Source organism: Strix aluco, chromosome 19 (genome assembly GCF_031877795.1).
Source record: "Strix aluco isolate bStrAlu1 chromosome 19, bStrAlu1.hap1, whole genome shotgun sequence".
NCBI classification, from domain to species: domain Eukaryota; kingdom Metazoa; phylum Chordata; class Aves; order Strigiformes; family Strigidae; genus Strix; species Strix aluco.
The window spans coordinates 11,937,028-11,952,645 of NC_133949.1; the positions used below are offsets into that span (position 1 = coordinate 11,937,028).

Below are 15,618 nucleotides of genomic sequence, written 5' to 3' on the forward strand. Positions count from 1 at the left end.
TTGGATTCTATGGCTACTAATTCTGTTAATTTTATTTAATTTATGTATACATACACATACACATATATAAATATATATCATAAAATATATAAAGTAATATGTGTAATAAAAGTATAGATGGATCTGCTGTGACTATATTGAGACTTCCAAAGTTCTGTCAGATAGCATGCCAAGCATCATGTGATAAGTGCCTTCTACTGCTGCCTTGAGCTGGGTTGTATTCAGAAGACAAGAGGCTTTCTTGTTGCAAGTCTGCTAATGGCAGAAACGAAATTATTGTACTAGGGCTGATCAGTCATCTGGTGAAGATATCTGACGATTAGCTTTTGAACCTTTAAGACTGTAGATTTTGGTATTTCCCCTCATTCACCTGAGGCCCCTACCCCCCAGCAGGAGTATCAATCACAGGAAACCAGGCAGTCTGTACTGTTGAAATCATCAAAGCCATTCCTTGTTATGATCACCTCTAATCTGCTCAAGGTTTCCTAGCCCCATGTGTGTTTAATGAACAAATGAGTACATTTGTTTAGAATCAAAACAAGAGACTACATATTGTGTGCAGGGTGGCAGGACAGTGATTAATCAAATTCCTCAGACTGCAAGCTGACAGCTTTTTTTTTTTCATTCCCACAGACCTTCTGAAGGGGAGAAATGAAGAGATGAAACCAGACCATTACCTCCGTAAAAGCCCTTCCCTGGAATCCCTGAGCAAACCCCCTATGGCCTTCAGCAGCAGAATGCTTACCTCTACCCCCAGCAGCTTGAAACCCCAAAGTAAACTCAGGTACCAACCCAGTTGCTTGGGAAAAACAGCACACTGAAAAGATTGACAGCATTACCTGGCACCAAGATGAATGTGGACCCCTGTCTCCAGTGGAAACCCTGCTGACTAGTCTGTCCAGTTCGGAATTACCAGGCTCTGTCAGATCCAGATATCAAAATTCAGATTATAATAACCACAATTATCTGTAAGATGAGCAATCATAATGAAATGAGGATAGCAAGTTTTCAGGAGCCACCAAGTTGTATACAAGAATTCCATCATGTTTACGAGTGGTCAACCCTCATTATCTTACTGTAGCTTTGAGTGTTATGGTGAGTTAAAAACTAAAAGCTTTGAGGTCTAAGGGAAAGCTGGACACATAATTTTCTTCTGTCTTGAGAAAAAAACGTATGTGTTTTTCTCTGATCTCCTCCATTATTTCCAACAGTAGAAACTGTAGAGTGGACATAATGCAGGTGTTTTGGTTGTTGGCCTTTAACTGTCCTCTAGGCCTTGTCTGCAATACAGCTTCTAGATTCCTAATTTATTCAAGAACTTGTTCTGTAGCAGCTCAGTTGGATGTGAATTTGTGTTACAGATTCTTTAGATAGTTTCTTTCAATTCTACACCCTAAATCCTACTTTTCAATACATAAAGCAAAGAGGTTACTTAAAAATTTTATAAGTAAAGCTGATGAAAATAATAGCAGAAATGCTGGGTTAACACATGCCATTGAATATCTATAGGCTGCTGTTTCTTCAGCTCTTTGTATGCAGTGACACCAACTGAATTTGTCTCATCTAAAGGCAAATATAGAACACAAGCTCTGAAAGCTATTGCAGTTTGGTTTACGTTTAGGTTCTGTGCTGCCATTCTACTTTGTCATACAGATATTATTTACACACTGGTAAAAAAATAAGAGACTTCAAGCCTGTTTATCTTGTTCTCTGTTATGCTTCCCTGGATTAGTGTGGAGAGAAAGGACCCACTGGCAGCCCTGGCTCGGGAGTATGGTGGTTCAAAGAGGAATGCTCTGTTGAAATGGTGCCAAAAGAAGACTGAAGGTTACCAGGTGAGGGAATAGGTGCATTCTTACTTTTCTCTGTAGAATAATTTATCAGTTTCCTATAAGTCTGCAGTAAGCAGTGACACTTCAAAGAAGTATGTGTATCTCAGTCTGCTGATTTTTGCATGTTTACTTCTACTAGTTGTTTCCATGCTCTTCCTTCAGATTTCTCTAACACTGCAGTCCCCAATATTACATTGTCATAAGTAATTTGTATACAAAACCCAAAACAGTCGCTGATGGTGAGACACAGTGTGTATCCACAACAGCTTCAATTTGGCGACAATTTTTGAAATTACATTCTGGTATTTTTTTCTATAGGCTTCTGTGGGCGATGTGCTATTGTGAGAGGGTTTTTTATTGGTCATTTCTGTAAAACCAAAGAAATATTTCTTTGTGTGGCCTTGACCAAATGAAGTTTGCAGCTTGGGGCCCCACTCTTTCTAATCTGCTGCAGTTTAATGGGATTTTACAAAGCAATTTTTGACTGCTTGAGAATGTCTTACTACTTTGCAGAGTGATTTTTCTCTGTTAAACAGGCATAATGATTTGTGTGCTTATCAAACCCTGGCTAGTGTTTGTATGCAGTTGAGTTAGCCCTTTGGTTCTACTTGTAGCTGAGCTGTAGAAGGCAATTATAGACAACAGTTCATCCTGCGATATATGCTGGGTGTGCAGGATAGTCTTAGTTTGATATAATATTGCGATTTTTCTTTCTTAAGAATAATATTGTTTGTTACTTAGAGCAGAAGACAAAAGCAGTTATCACCACATGATATGCACCCTGGAGCAAGTCTTTAATAAAAGCAGAGTCCATCTTTTAAAGTAAATAATAAAATATTTTTTTTCTTCATAACCAGCTCTTTATGAAGCATTAGCTGCAGGGTGCAGGAGTTTGGATGAAAAGACGGTAGCTTTCCTTTTAAGTAAACTGATCTATAAAGGCTTGAGTTGTTTCTTAGCACTGGCATATTCATCGGACTTGCACCAGTTTTACAGAAGGACAGGCATCAGAGAAAGCTCTTGACTTTAGACACACCTTAGAAAGTCAAGGTTAGTGTTTAGCCTCCAGTTCTGATACTGCCTAAAAGGCTACAGTGCTTTCCCCTGAAATTGTATGCTCTGTGTTGTGTTGGTTTATTCTATATCTCATCTACTAAAATTCTCCTGGTCTTGGATCTGAAATTGTGGGGGAACATTCCCATTCAGTCCTCAGAAAATGATTCATGAAACATAACTTTTCCAAGTCTAACTCTGTTCAGCCAGCAAACCCATCTCTTGAATAATGCTTTCTGCTGACAGTGTTGCCCTTTTTTGTTCCAAATGGCACATATGGTGACCTTCCTCCATTTCTCTTACAGCAGTCTAACTCTGAGTTCACTGTTAGAAGTGTTCCCTGAGAGTCAGCCTGTAGTTTTCTTTCTCTGATTACACTCAAGTTGGACTAAATGCATTGCTTTTAGAAATTAATGTGTGGCTTTGCAATATAGAGTCCTGTCCTGATTCTGTAGGTACCAAACTTGGCACCAAGAGTGACAAGTACTCCCTCCATGATAGAATAGAAAAGGAGTTTTGTTTTTCTCTGCTGAACCCAAGTAGTGGAGCTGTGTATCAGATAGCAGGCCACCCAGGAGGTATGCAAGACAATCTGGGTCTATTTGTTTTTCCTTTTAGTATTAGTCTCTGGAGGGAAGTATGTCCATGCTTCAGAGGACAGTGGAAGGCTTTGCTTTATATATGGCTGCCGGAGTGTTGTTGCTATGTGACTGTCCAGATGATGTTTCAGAAAAAACTCTGTCAATTTGGTTCCTGCTCTGACAAGCCTCTTGTTCTGTTCATGGCTGTCCTCAGTTGCTACTCCTTCTAAAGCAGCAGAATGAGTTTTCAGCAGTTTTTGAGAACAAGCAGGTAAAGCACTGACAAACACTGCATAATCCAGGGGAGTCTGAGAAGTGCAGACTGATGTGGTGGGGGGCCTTATTACCCAGAGTGGAAGATCTCAGAGCAGAAATTAAAGTCAGATGAGCCAAAGGACAAACATGGTATTGATTTATGGTGAGAATCTTGCCCCTCTGTCTTCACTGCTTCATTTAGAGGCATTATCTCTTGGACATTCTTCCTCAGATTCTCATTCCCATTGCGCTCTTTGTGGTGCATTCACTAACTCTTCTTGAACTTGCTTTTCCCAGACCCTTGGACTCTTATGGTAAGGCTGATATTAAGCTCCACAGGGAGTTTTTATCATTCTTGAGTACAAAGAACTGGAGTGGAGTAACAAATGTCATCTTCCTTCCTGCCTTAGCCACTGCAATGGTGGGAATGAAGGAGTGAACTCCACCAAGCAGAACTCTGATGAAGTATGTGACTTCTTTTCCATAGGTAATACCCCTGTCTATGAGGCATCATCTGTGCAAATCCCTGTATGATCTGTCATGTTCTTTTAAACTTGAAGCCCAGAACCACAGATAACTTCAGATGCAAAACGTTTTCAGCTTCACGACACAGTAGAATGGGAGAATAAAAGACTTGCTCCTTGGCTGCCTAACTTCTTTTTTCAGTGGCAAAATGTGCCACCTTTGAGGTTTAGTAACAGTTCCTGATCTGAGCTGGGGAGGAAGAGGGAGATTCCTTTCTGTTTAAACTATGGAGATACCAGATTTCATTAAAAAGTAAGAGCAAAATTAATTAGAATAACTGATACTGGCAGTAGCAGCTACTACCCATGTCCCAGATTCCCTGAGGAAAGCTGGATTAGTGACCTAGGAAGGGATCTGGGGATAAGACCTAGGGACCAGCACACAAGGCTCCACATTTTAAATGCTTTAATCCATACAATCCATAAATACTTTAATTATACTATAGATAGAAATTTATGTCCTGCTCCTGGCGTATGTCCTTGCACTGACTACAGTGGGAACATTCCCTGGCTTTGAACTTCAGCATGTTCCCCAGGAGGCAATCTCATAAAATGAGAGAGGGACACTGGAAGGAGTTGAGCAAAGTGCAACACAAATTAGTAGTCGCCTGGAGGGTTTTGTTTGTTTTTTAAAAAAAGAAATTGTATGAGTTTACAGTAACTGAGGGGAAACATGAAAGCATCTATGTTTCTCTAATCTGCTACGTCATTTCTAAGATCCCTATTTAAACAGTGATTTGATATCAAAAATATATGAATGCTAAGGAGAAAGAGTAGTTGTTTAGAACATGAAAACAGAGTCACTAGAATGAAAATAAAGTGGAAGTTTAGTATAATGACTAGGAGAAAAGAATATGAAAGTGGGATTACATAAACTGTGGCATGATCGATCGTATGATTTCAGTTGTCATATTTCAATGCCTAGATGAATGTTACTGGCATTTTGGCCACCAGTTTTGAATAACTATGCAGGGGAGGTGCTAAAAGCACCTCAGCAGTAAAAAGAATTGTAGTGAAATAAGGCTTTGGGCTCAGTGGCTTTGCATAAGACTTCCTTGAGGAAAATCCCCAGCATAAAAGAAACAAGCTTAATCTAATGTACGGTTCCCTATAAGAATTATGCACTGGCACATGATCTGTTTTGCCAGACATACATAGACTGTTTCTTCTGCTTCTCTGAATTTGTTGACATCATGGTGTATAATGTAGGATGATGAGATGACCAGACTTGAGAACTGCTTTTGTGGCTCTGGAACTCAATTACCACAAGTTCTTTAAACCACAAAGCCTGCTGAGAGTAAGTTATTTATGTTAAAATAGATTTTTTTCTGTTGTCTTGTGGTTGGTTTTTTGAATCTATTTAAAATGATTATACATCATAGCAACAATGTGAAGTAGAAATTGGGTGCCTCTTTTCTAATAGACTCAGTTCCTATGAGTCTTAACTCCTGGAAGCTGCTGAGAGTCATTCTTGTAGCATTATCACCTTCCATAATCATATCATTAGTGACTGTGGTGTTATTTAAGTGCCCTGGTTCTGTTTGCTCTCTGTGGAGACCATTTGTCAAGGGGCCAAACCTCTCTAGATTAAATCTATTACTATTCACAGATCTATTGTGAAAACACGGAACATCAAGAAGCACTTAACCCATGATCATTAGAATTGAGGATTATTGTTTCTGCCACATATACCCTCTACAGAGAGGGGAGGGAATTGCTACCATGTTAATGAATATGGTTCTCTTAGAAGAACTATTTTCGTTGTTTTTTCCAACCACTACACTCCATCCTATGGTACAGAGGAAAAGAGAATTTGAGGCCGACTCTTTTCTCCAATGCACTATCATGGTTATTTTTTTTTATCAAAGTTATAACAGGACCCATTTGGGATCCACTTGTTGAAGAACCACCATCTCTTATAGTAAAGCTATCTGTGTGGTTTTCTTAAGTAGAGGAATGTTCTAGAACCGACAAAGGAAAATGACAGCTATACCTCTGAATCTTTTTGTATTTCATATATTTCCAACCTGTGCGTTCAAGCCATTGCATTATATCATCTCTCTGACTATGACAGTGTCAGTACACGGCTTGTGGGTAAAGCCAGTGGGCATCTTCAGGAGAAGAGGCAGTGCTCCCGATTAGCACTGACACCAATATGAGATGGCTGATAAATTGGTATTGGTCTTACTGGTATTTGTGGGACCAGCCTCAGGTCCGATTTCATATCATCTGGAGGAATCTCACCAACATGGAGAAACTACTAACCATAGCAATCTTTATGTAGCTTTCATGTTGTACAAGTAGTTCTTGGAGAAAAGAATTCCTTCTAATTATTCTACATAAAATACACTAGCAACTACGAGCAAAGCTAGAAGTAAATGATTTATTTGTTTCCATGCCTTATTTGGAGTTATTTGACTTTGCAGTAGGTCCCAGGAACACTCTACAGTTTTAGAAAGTATGCTTAGGAGTATGTAGAAAATATTTTTAGGGTGATAGTTTCTAACATTGTATTGTTGAGTCTAAATTAGCAAAATACAAATATCTGTAGGCCCAACCGTTCTGAATATTTGCCTCAAAAGTTGTGAATTGTTTTTTGAAGTTTCCTTTTCTTAGAATACAGATAACTTTAGGGCTCTGGTGAAATATCCTGATGGAGACTGCAGCCTGCGTAGTTTCCAGAAATACAGATTGACATTAAGAGGATTCTAAATATTTCAACCTTTATCTTTGCCTATATATTAATAAAAGTGCCTTTCCTGTATAGTGCCTCAGCTATTCAGAAAGAAGAAAAAAACTCTACCCTGAACTATTCCCACTATTATGGCTATTTCAGCCTTGAGAGCAGAAATTGGAAACAAATTACTTCCAAACATAACCTAAAAGTCATTAAATACAATTCTGAATGCTTTTACTACTAGAAGCATAAAGCTGATATATCAGACTATGTAAATGTTGGTGTGTCTACACAGTACTACATTCTTCATGTAGCAAAGATGCAAAAGCTTAGGGAGAAAAATAAAGGCTGTTGCAGTATTTGCTGTTTGTCAAGTAATTATAGCAAGAGACTAGTTGACTAGAGGCTTGGCAGTGGATATAATATAAAGCTTTTTACCCTTTTGTATTCAGTTTAAACTCAGACTAATACTACCTTTTTGTTTATGAATTTGTGGCTTTCTTTTCTCACAGGAATTTGCATTCCTTTTCTTTTTGTACTAGACAGTATTTCTTCCATATCCTCTTTGCTCTCGAGCCCTATTCCATGATACTATCCCCTGCTTTTTCTCATATTTTTTTTGACTCGTTTGCTGGCTGGCTGAGATCCAGCACAGATTAAGTGTGGCCCAAAGATGTACAAATGCAGATAGGCTGATGAGGATATAACATATTCCCTTTGGTCAAGTGGTCATGGGGCCAGTGCATTCTTAGTAGGAAGGTGGGCACTCTGCTGCTAGGACAGCCAGCCAGGACAACTATTTTTTGAGTGCTGATGCATCAAGCAGGCGTATTCCTGGGGCTGCATGTTGTGGGGACCTGCTTTGTAGTAGGTCCAAAAGCTCCTTCATGGCCAGCTGTACATTTACAAGTCTGTGTTTGACGGTTTCTTCCTTATTCTGGAAACTAAGGGTTATATTTAGAAACAAGAAGTCTCTTATTTCTTTGTGCGTCATTAGTGTGGGTAGTTGACATTATCTTCCTACTTAAGCAACTAATGTCTCAATCTTTAAGTCTCAACTGAGCACTTTGCCTCACACTTCAGTTATGCACCATCTTGGACCACAGAGAGCGAACAGAAACTATATTGCAAATTGCTACTACAGTCCTCAGGGTTGGTGCTCAGGCTGGCAGCTCTAGTAAAGAATCAAAGAGCTGAATGGGACACAAACCAGGATCAACCTTCTCAACCTCTGAATCTGGGCAGAATATAATTCTTGGGACTTGACTCATGAAACAATTGGTCAAGCACTTCCTTTGACACTAATATAATGGAGCTTAGTTTTAAAGCCTTGAGAATCCCAGCACACCTGTGCACTGTCCTAAAGAAATACAGAGAACCACCCAGTTGTTTCTTAATCACCAGATGGGTATGGGAGTGATTCTCTTACCCTTTTGTACATTACTGTTTGTGTCAACAAGTAGCATAAAACTACTTCAATATGTTTCCAAATTGTATCAATCTCTCTCTCCTCTCTATCAACATTAACCAGGTTTCTATCTAAATATTTAACTAATCATGAGAAGTAGGTAAGTGGTGGCATTCTGTAATTCAGCAGTAACACTGAGGAGTGGATGTACAGGTTTTCTGGCAATGTTTCCAACTGAGGTCTTTCAGGCAACAAGGATAGGAGGTCCTGTCTGCTGTTACTCACAATTTGTGTGCAGTCTGGAACGGCTGCATTCCCACAGCACTGTGATTTTTTTATGCTGAAGATCAACAGCAAAACAAATAACTCCCACTTTGTGTTATGTGGGTGAAGAAAAACACTGAACAAAACCCCTCCAGATTTAAATGGCAGCCATCCATTCTTTCTAACCAATGCTGATGGCAGAGTCTCTCTCTTCTGGGGAGGACTGGGAAGATTTCCCTTCTCCCACACCAACCTGTGTGCCTGAGATTAGAGGCTGCTGGCCAGAGCCTGCTGAGCAAGCAGGAAAAAGCTGTCTGTCTGAATATTTACCAATGCCATTAATGCAACAAAGTTCTCTGGCGAACAATGACACTTGCCCTAAAGTACCATATGCTAGCACATCCCTTCTGTTACAAGAGGGTGCATATGCTTAGTAAGAGCTCTGCATCCACAGTGCTTGTAGCATTTTGACATTTAGAAGTAAGACATATGTGCAATGGGTTTTTCCCAGGAAGTTATTAGTATATTCTGTAAGTTTCTGAGAGATGGGTCAAATTTCTGGCAGTCTTTGAGTTTCTCTGATTTTTGCCAAAGAGGAGGATGTTGACTTCAGAGAGACTTTTCTTATCTACGCAGAAGTTGAAGGGAGTCTTGGTAATAGCTGTTGAGACAGGAGGGATTATTCTGTGTTTAAATAAAAATTGACAATAAGTTGGTCAGGAATTTTGCTCCTAAGTGTGCTTTGGACCATCTTTGTGACCTTGGCAGTCTTGCATAATACCATTGCCTTGATTTCCCTAGCTATTAAAATATAGATCATCATATAATATATCATTGGATGATGATGAGTTTCAGTAATATTTGGAAAGATGCTCTGATAAATAGGGCAATCTTGAGAGTTTTTAATTAATGAAAATATGGGCTTAAAATTTCAAGATATTCCCATTTTTTTTTCCAGAATAAATGTTTTATTTTTCTAAATGAAAACACTCACAGCTGAATGCATACATGCATTTTCTCTGTATGTCCCAGCTGGACCCAGGGTTGGGTCTGGAAAATAAAAGGTGCAGCCAAATCATGGCACATTGGGAATAATCAGGTTGATTACCAGTGTGCAAGGCCCCTTCACAGTGATGCCAATGCATAAACATGCTTCTCCAGTGTAGCCAAATAACTTGAGCCAAGCTCTACCTTTTTTCACATAAGGGGCTTTATCCTATAAACAAATACAAGTCTCTCGATTGGAGGGATAAAATAAACGCCCATGCAGCTCTCTCATGCGTAACTTTCTATCCTGCTGGGTAATTTTAAAAATAGCATTTACATTCTATCCATCCCAAAGTCCAAGACACTTTCCTTGTGTTGCCTGGCTGCAATGACAATCAGTGAAAACACTGAATTGATTGGCCACCAGCTGGAACGGCTCCAGACTGTGAGTTTAACTGGGAGAGAGCTGAGCCCTGCTGCCTGTTCCATGAATATCCTTTCCTGTTGAGACCTCTCCCCACCTTGTTTCCATCCTTTACTGTGAGCCTGCTGCAGTCTGCAGCCTACCCCCTCATCCCGGGAATTCCAGGACATGACTAAGCTCTGAACTCTTCAATACAGATAATTAGGAATAGCTGTGGGAGCAGTCAGTGTGGTCATTAGCAATTCTGCACCAGGGCTCCAGGCAGGAAGTAGCTGTGCTGCTGTCTTGGACACAGAGAGGAGCTCGTTCCTCCCCCTCTCTCCCTCCCTCCTTCCCCAGAGTATCTGTGTGGTCCTTGGAGCTGTGCTGCTGCATCTTCACTCCTGCAGCCTTGGGAATGAAGGAACACAGCCCAGTCTGTTTCTTCTCTGTGGTATTCAGCAGTGGTGTCATTTATACGAGTTGGTGAGAAAATTGATGGAAGTATTGTGTAGCAAGCAGGGAGTTGGCTTTCAGCAGGTGAGCGTAACAGGTATAATTTATATTGAAGAGCAGAAAAGAGAGGCATAGCAAAAATAAGAACTCATCAGTATCTAATAGTATTATTACAATGAGGAGAACTTGTTAGCTTCTGGTCTTGCTGTGTAATCCACTTCTGCCTCTCCAGATATAACTAACACTGGTTTTGCACACTCCCTGAATGTGACAGTGGTATAAATTACAGAAGTACCAGTCACACTTGATACATCTTTTTGTCACCATTACCTCATGTCTGAAATGGCCCAGAGATGTCCATAAAATTGCTTCTGCTTGTATCATCTGTCATTTGGTCCTGTATGTTTGTGTGATAAAAATCCAGCTCCCTGTGAACTCAGCATTATACATCCTCTCTCTCATGTTCAAGTGGAAGCTGGCGTGCAAAGTGATAAATTAAGACCCAAAATGAGGAATATGTACAAAATTCCTGTTACTTTACTAGCCTTTAGTGCGGCCTTTGAAGTAAGTGACTTTTAGCAATGAGAATGTTGTCATGAGGTAACGCACGTTCAAAGTAACTCATATTATTTGCTAGGAAAGGTTCAAATACATTCACTGTGTGTTATGTACACTGTGCCAGCAACTAGTCTCAACCCTTTGTTCACCAGAATTTTTTTCATTTTAAAAATGGAAGTCTGTCTGTATTAAATATATGTATCTTTTTATATATAGTCTTACATAGTCTTTATATATTAAAATGCAAATAAAATCTAAAAAATGTGAACAAAGTATAGTGAAATATTTGTCAGGCCACACAGTGCTGGGAGCAATAGATCTGATGGGCATGAATGGATTCTATTTGGCTCATTAGGGAGGTTACACACATGTATAGATACAGTGATGATTTCAATGTCAGTAATAACTGTTTTTCACCTTGCAAGCAGAGGAAATGGGAGGTCACATAATTACTTTATCACAGATTACCTTAAATATCTCCCATTTGATACTATCATTTTTTATTCTTATGAAAGCTTTAGCTATAGCAGCACCACATCTCTTTTGTAATCAAAATACCAGAACTAAGCTGCCTTGTAGAGGTCATAGATCTCCTCAATACCTCATGAAGAAAGAGCTGAGCTTGAAGAGTGCAGAGATCATGTTAAAATGGCTTTACAATTTATCTGAATGATATCTCTGAGACAACTCCTGTCAGATGAGCTTGTTTTGAGCACAGAACTTTAGAGAGCATCATGCTACCTGTTCTTGCCAATCTGATTCAAGTAGGAAAGGTAATGAAGAAAACTGGAGATACCTGACTTTTTGGTATCTTCTCAGTTCTCTGGATTTTGAGGCACTAAAATAGTTGAGAGCTGAAAAATCTTTTTGGAGGATACATGACAATAAGCTTCTTAAATTTCCTCTTTTTAAATGTCCTTGCTCCATGTGACTACTGTAGTCAACTGATATTTGATGCTTTTGCAAAAAAATAGTCATTAGCTCCCTTTCTAATGTCTTGTCTGTGCTAAGAAGGCTCATTAATTCACACTTACTGAAGCAAATGATAAATGGTAAACCCAAGGCAACACCTGTGGCAGCAGTGGAGCAAGGAGCAAACAGAACCTAGGAATGTGATGGGAAATGGGGTTTCTTTATTAAAAGGAATGTAGTAAATGGGATAATCTTTAAAGAGCTGGCTCCAGTTCCTTATAATTTCACTGTGCTGTAATTACATAACAGCATTTTTGCATAGCTTTTTATGTAATCTGAGCTATGTTGTTTCATTCACGTGTAATCGGCAATAAGATGCATGATTTACTGACATGACTGGTAGAAGCATTAGAAATATGGTTGATGGGGATAGAAATGCAAAGTCTCAAAGAAAGGTTAAAACAATTCTTATGGAGACTGCAGCTGCCTGAACCATTGAACTAGGGATATTAATACAGCCTGGAGGATAGAAGGTCATCTGGCTTCCTTCCCAATCTTGGCTAGCCTTTTAATCTCTATACAATAAACAGTATTGCTGTTCCACAAGTTATTCTGGATTTTCTTTTTAAATCAAGAGGCATTACTTTATTGTGTATTCCATTTAAGAGAAAAAGATTTGTAAGGGAATTCAGAAAGGTTCCTGGTAGTAGATTGACTAAATGTGATATGCAAATCACTTTAGACTTGTACTGAAAATAGCTGTGTGCAATTGTCCAAGTCATCTGGGTGCACCCTGTAATTACAGAAGAATCCAGGCAGACTTTAATTTTAGGCATTCATGCCTTTCATCTGTGTTAACTGGACCTGACCACACTTCTAATTCACCCATATTTCCAGTAGATTGCCCAGATGTTTCATATCTTTGCTGGAGAATTTTAGATGAACTGGAGTGTTTTGTTTGCTCAGAAGGCTGGGTCATGCTAAAAGGAGCTCTTCACTTCTATTGCTTCTTAGGAAGTATTTAGAACTTGCCTATCCAGAGCTCAAAGTTTATATGCTTCCTTTGATAGAACCTCTTTGGCTGAAGCCCGCTAACAAGTCCTCAACCAATTAGGGTGTAATAAATCCAAATTAGATTTGCAGTTTCATGCAGTTATTGTTAAAGATGGATGGATGTAGGTAATCTTTGGAAGTTGCCTTTCAAGGTACCTTGATCAGGCTTTACATTAGAAAGTTCAGAGTTCAGGTTTGCAGAAACGTGGCTTATGAAAAGGAGGTTCCTGTTCAGACATCTGTGTCTAAATATAACCACGTAAAAACACTGAGCTGTAAGACTTGATCTGTGGAGGAGATGTGGGCCTCTGGTTAGTAATAAGCAGGAAGGATTGCAGAAAGTTGAGACAGTTAAGGGGGAGCTGCTATTAAAAACAAGGCAATTCCCCTTGGTTTATTCAATATATTTAACTAATTCTGTCTTCAGTATTTAAGTTTGTATTCTGTGTGGGCTGAACCTCAATAATTAGCCGCTCTGGCATGTTCCTGGTGTGCCGTTCTGTACCGATGACTTCTGAGAGGCAGGAGAGCATGTTGTATGCTGAGGGGGGAGGGTGCTGAGAATGATGCTAAGGTCATATTTATTGCAGGCTTTCTTCCACAGAGTTCCAGGCTAGCTTCAAACTGATTAATGCTTATAATTTATAATTCTGGGTCTTATAGAGAAAATTATGACTCAGAGAGCCATTGCTGTGGGCACAGTAACATCTGCGTAGTGGGAATATCTTGTGTCAGTATTTTAACGTTCTCAGGCTGTAATGAAGAGTGTATGATGTCATTGTTGCTTTTTACTGAATACTTGGAGTCAAAGTTCTAGTGAAATCTAATGGTGTGGTTGTTTTTTCCTCGGATAAGCAAGAAATTGTTTTTAGTGAGAACAGATCACACAGATTTCCCTGTGTGTCTTTACCGTGGCTCTCATAGCGCTCTGTTATCTGCAAGCAAAGGTCCTGTTCCTGGGGCGGGGGGGCTAAGGTTAATGACTTGCAGGTGTCTACTGTCTTTTAGACTTGGCCTGCCACTAATGTCATAGATAATACAGATGCTGTCTAAATAACATTGTCTGGATTTATTTTTTTTTACTTAATATCAGGTACTGTAATATTCATAGAAACAAACCGTACTGGGTACTTAAAAACTGCACTCTCTGGTGTGCTTCCAGATCCCGGTCTCTTAATATTCCCAGTGCATGTGTAGTAGTTCACTCATGAGCTTTCATTTGAAGTGAATGAACTATTTCCACTGACAAGAAGCCTGGGAACTGCACTGGAAATAGTTTAGTCTGGACACCTCTATGCTCTACACAGTACTCTACCGCTATCCTAGCAAACTTTGTACCCTCACATCTTGCCATGCTCCTTTTTTTCACTCCACACAGGGTATGTAAAGATGGTTATGTCATCATGCTATAAAAACACCCCTCTTCTGGCCTGATTTTCATGTTCTTTCAAGATTTTCAACTACACCACCCCCAACCTCCTCAATTATTTTTTTAGCAGCACCATGGAAGACCCAGGTCAAGTGCTGCATAATATGGATATGATATGTCTGCCCCGAAGGAAGCTAGTAACCCTGAGCACTGCAGGCCTAAGCTACTTGGCACCCCTTGACCCATGGGCCAGGGGTTAATCTCTGGTGCAGATGTCTTTAGCAGTGTAGATCCACCCCAAATAGACATTGGGGTACTAGTGACCATGAGACATACTGTGACCATAAGATGGCTAATTCTTCACCCTGCCTAATGAGCACTACAGCTCAGTTTGCTCTTCAGTCTCTATTCCATTTTCATATTTCTCCATTCATTCTGCATACACTCGGATGGTGCATCTTCCTCCTAAAGGATGACATCCTATATAGGTTAACTTCTAGGCCTCTCATGAGAAGCCACATGCAGTTTTTTCAGAGCTTGGAGGTTCTGCTGTAAGCACACTGGGAGACAGAGAAATCACCAAACTCTCCATCCTGCAGTTTGGAAGTGTATATTAACAACCAGCCTGTACACAAATAGCTCCCACATATTCATGTGTGTTGAGAAATAGAGAGGTGTGGCAGACTGAGACAGGTTCCACTGCCAAAATAATCAAGAGAAGTGAATAGTTTCCAAGGTGTTCATTCCCTAAATTGTTTTCCTGTTGTTTTTTTTTTTTTTTTTCTTTTTCTCCTGGCTTCAGTGGAGCCAGAGTTCTGAGAAATCAGAGTGCCTCTGTTTTAAGTTAATTCCTCTTGGTGTGGTGTAGTGGGGAGGTATTACAAGTAAACCTGCAGTGTAGTAAAACACAGATCGCTTTGCATTTACCATGTCTTTATATCCCAAATTGAAAAGTAGTTAACACAGAATCCAAGATGAAATGCCAGAGAGGGGTTTATACCACGTATGAAATGAAAATGCATGTCTTCAAAGGAAAAAAGCACGAGTCACTGATGCTTGTTGGATATGAAAATGACAACTAAGTGGCTTTAAGTATGTCTAAGAGTTTGTTGTTGTACTATTAACTGAACAGTTGAGCTGAACCTTCAAACATTCACTTTGGGTTTGCATTTAGGACAAAAATTCAGATTTGAGTTTCTCTCTGATCATGAAATACCACTTTGCAGTAGATTTCATCTGTTGTTTCAGTATTGTCAGCAGAACCTCATCCTTGAACTTTTGCTTGT

The 15,618-nt window shown here is 39.6% G+C and overlaps 1 protein-coding gene across 2 annotated transcripts in view; it reads left to right on the forward strand.

Annotated features, from left to right (window-relative positions):
- The window catches only part of SPECC1 (sperm antigen with calponin homology and coiled-coil domains 1), a 100,870-nt gene that overhangs the window by 75,414 nt on the left and 9,838 nt on the right, over window positions 1-15,618 (forward strand). For both annotated transcript variants that reach the window (XM_074844771.1, XM_074844772.1), the window contains 2 exons: window positions 634-784; window positions 1,733-1,835. In XM_074844771.1, coding sequence (XP_074700872.1) covers window positions 634-784; window positions 1,733-1,835 — 254 coding nt within the window. The remainder of the gene's footprint in view (window positions 1-633; window positions 785-1,732; window positions 1,836-15,618) is intronic.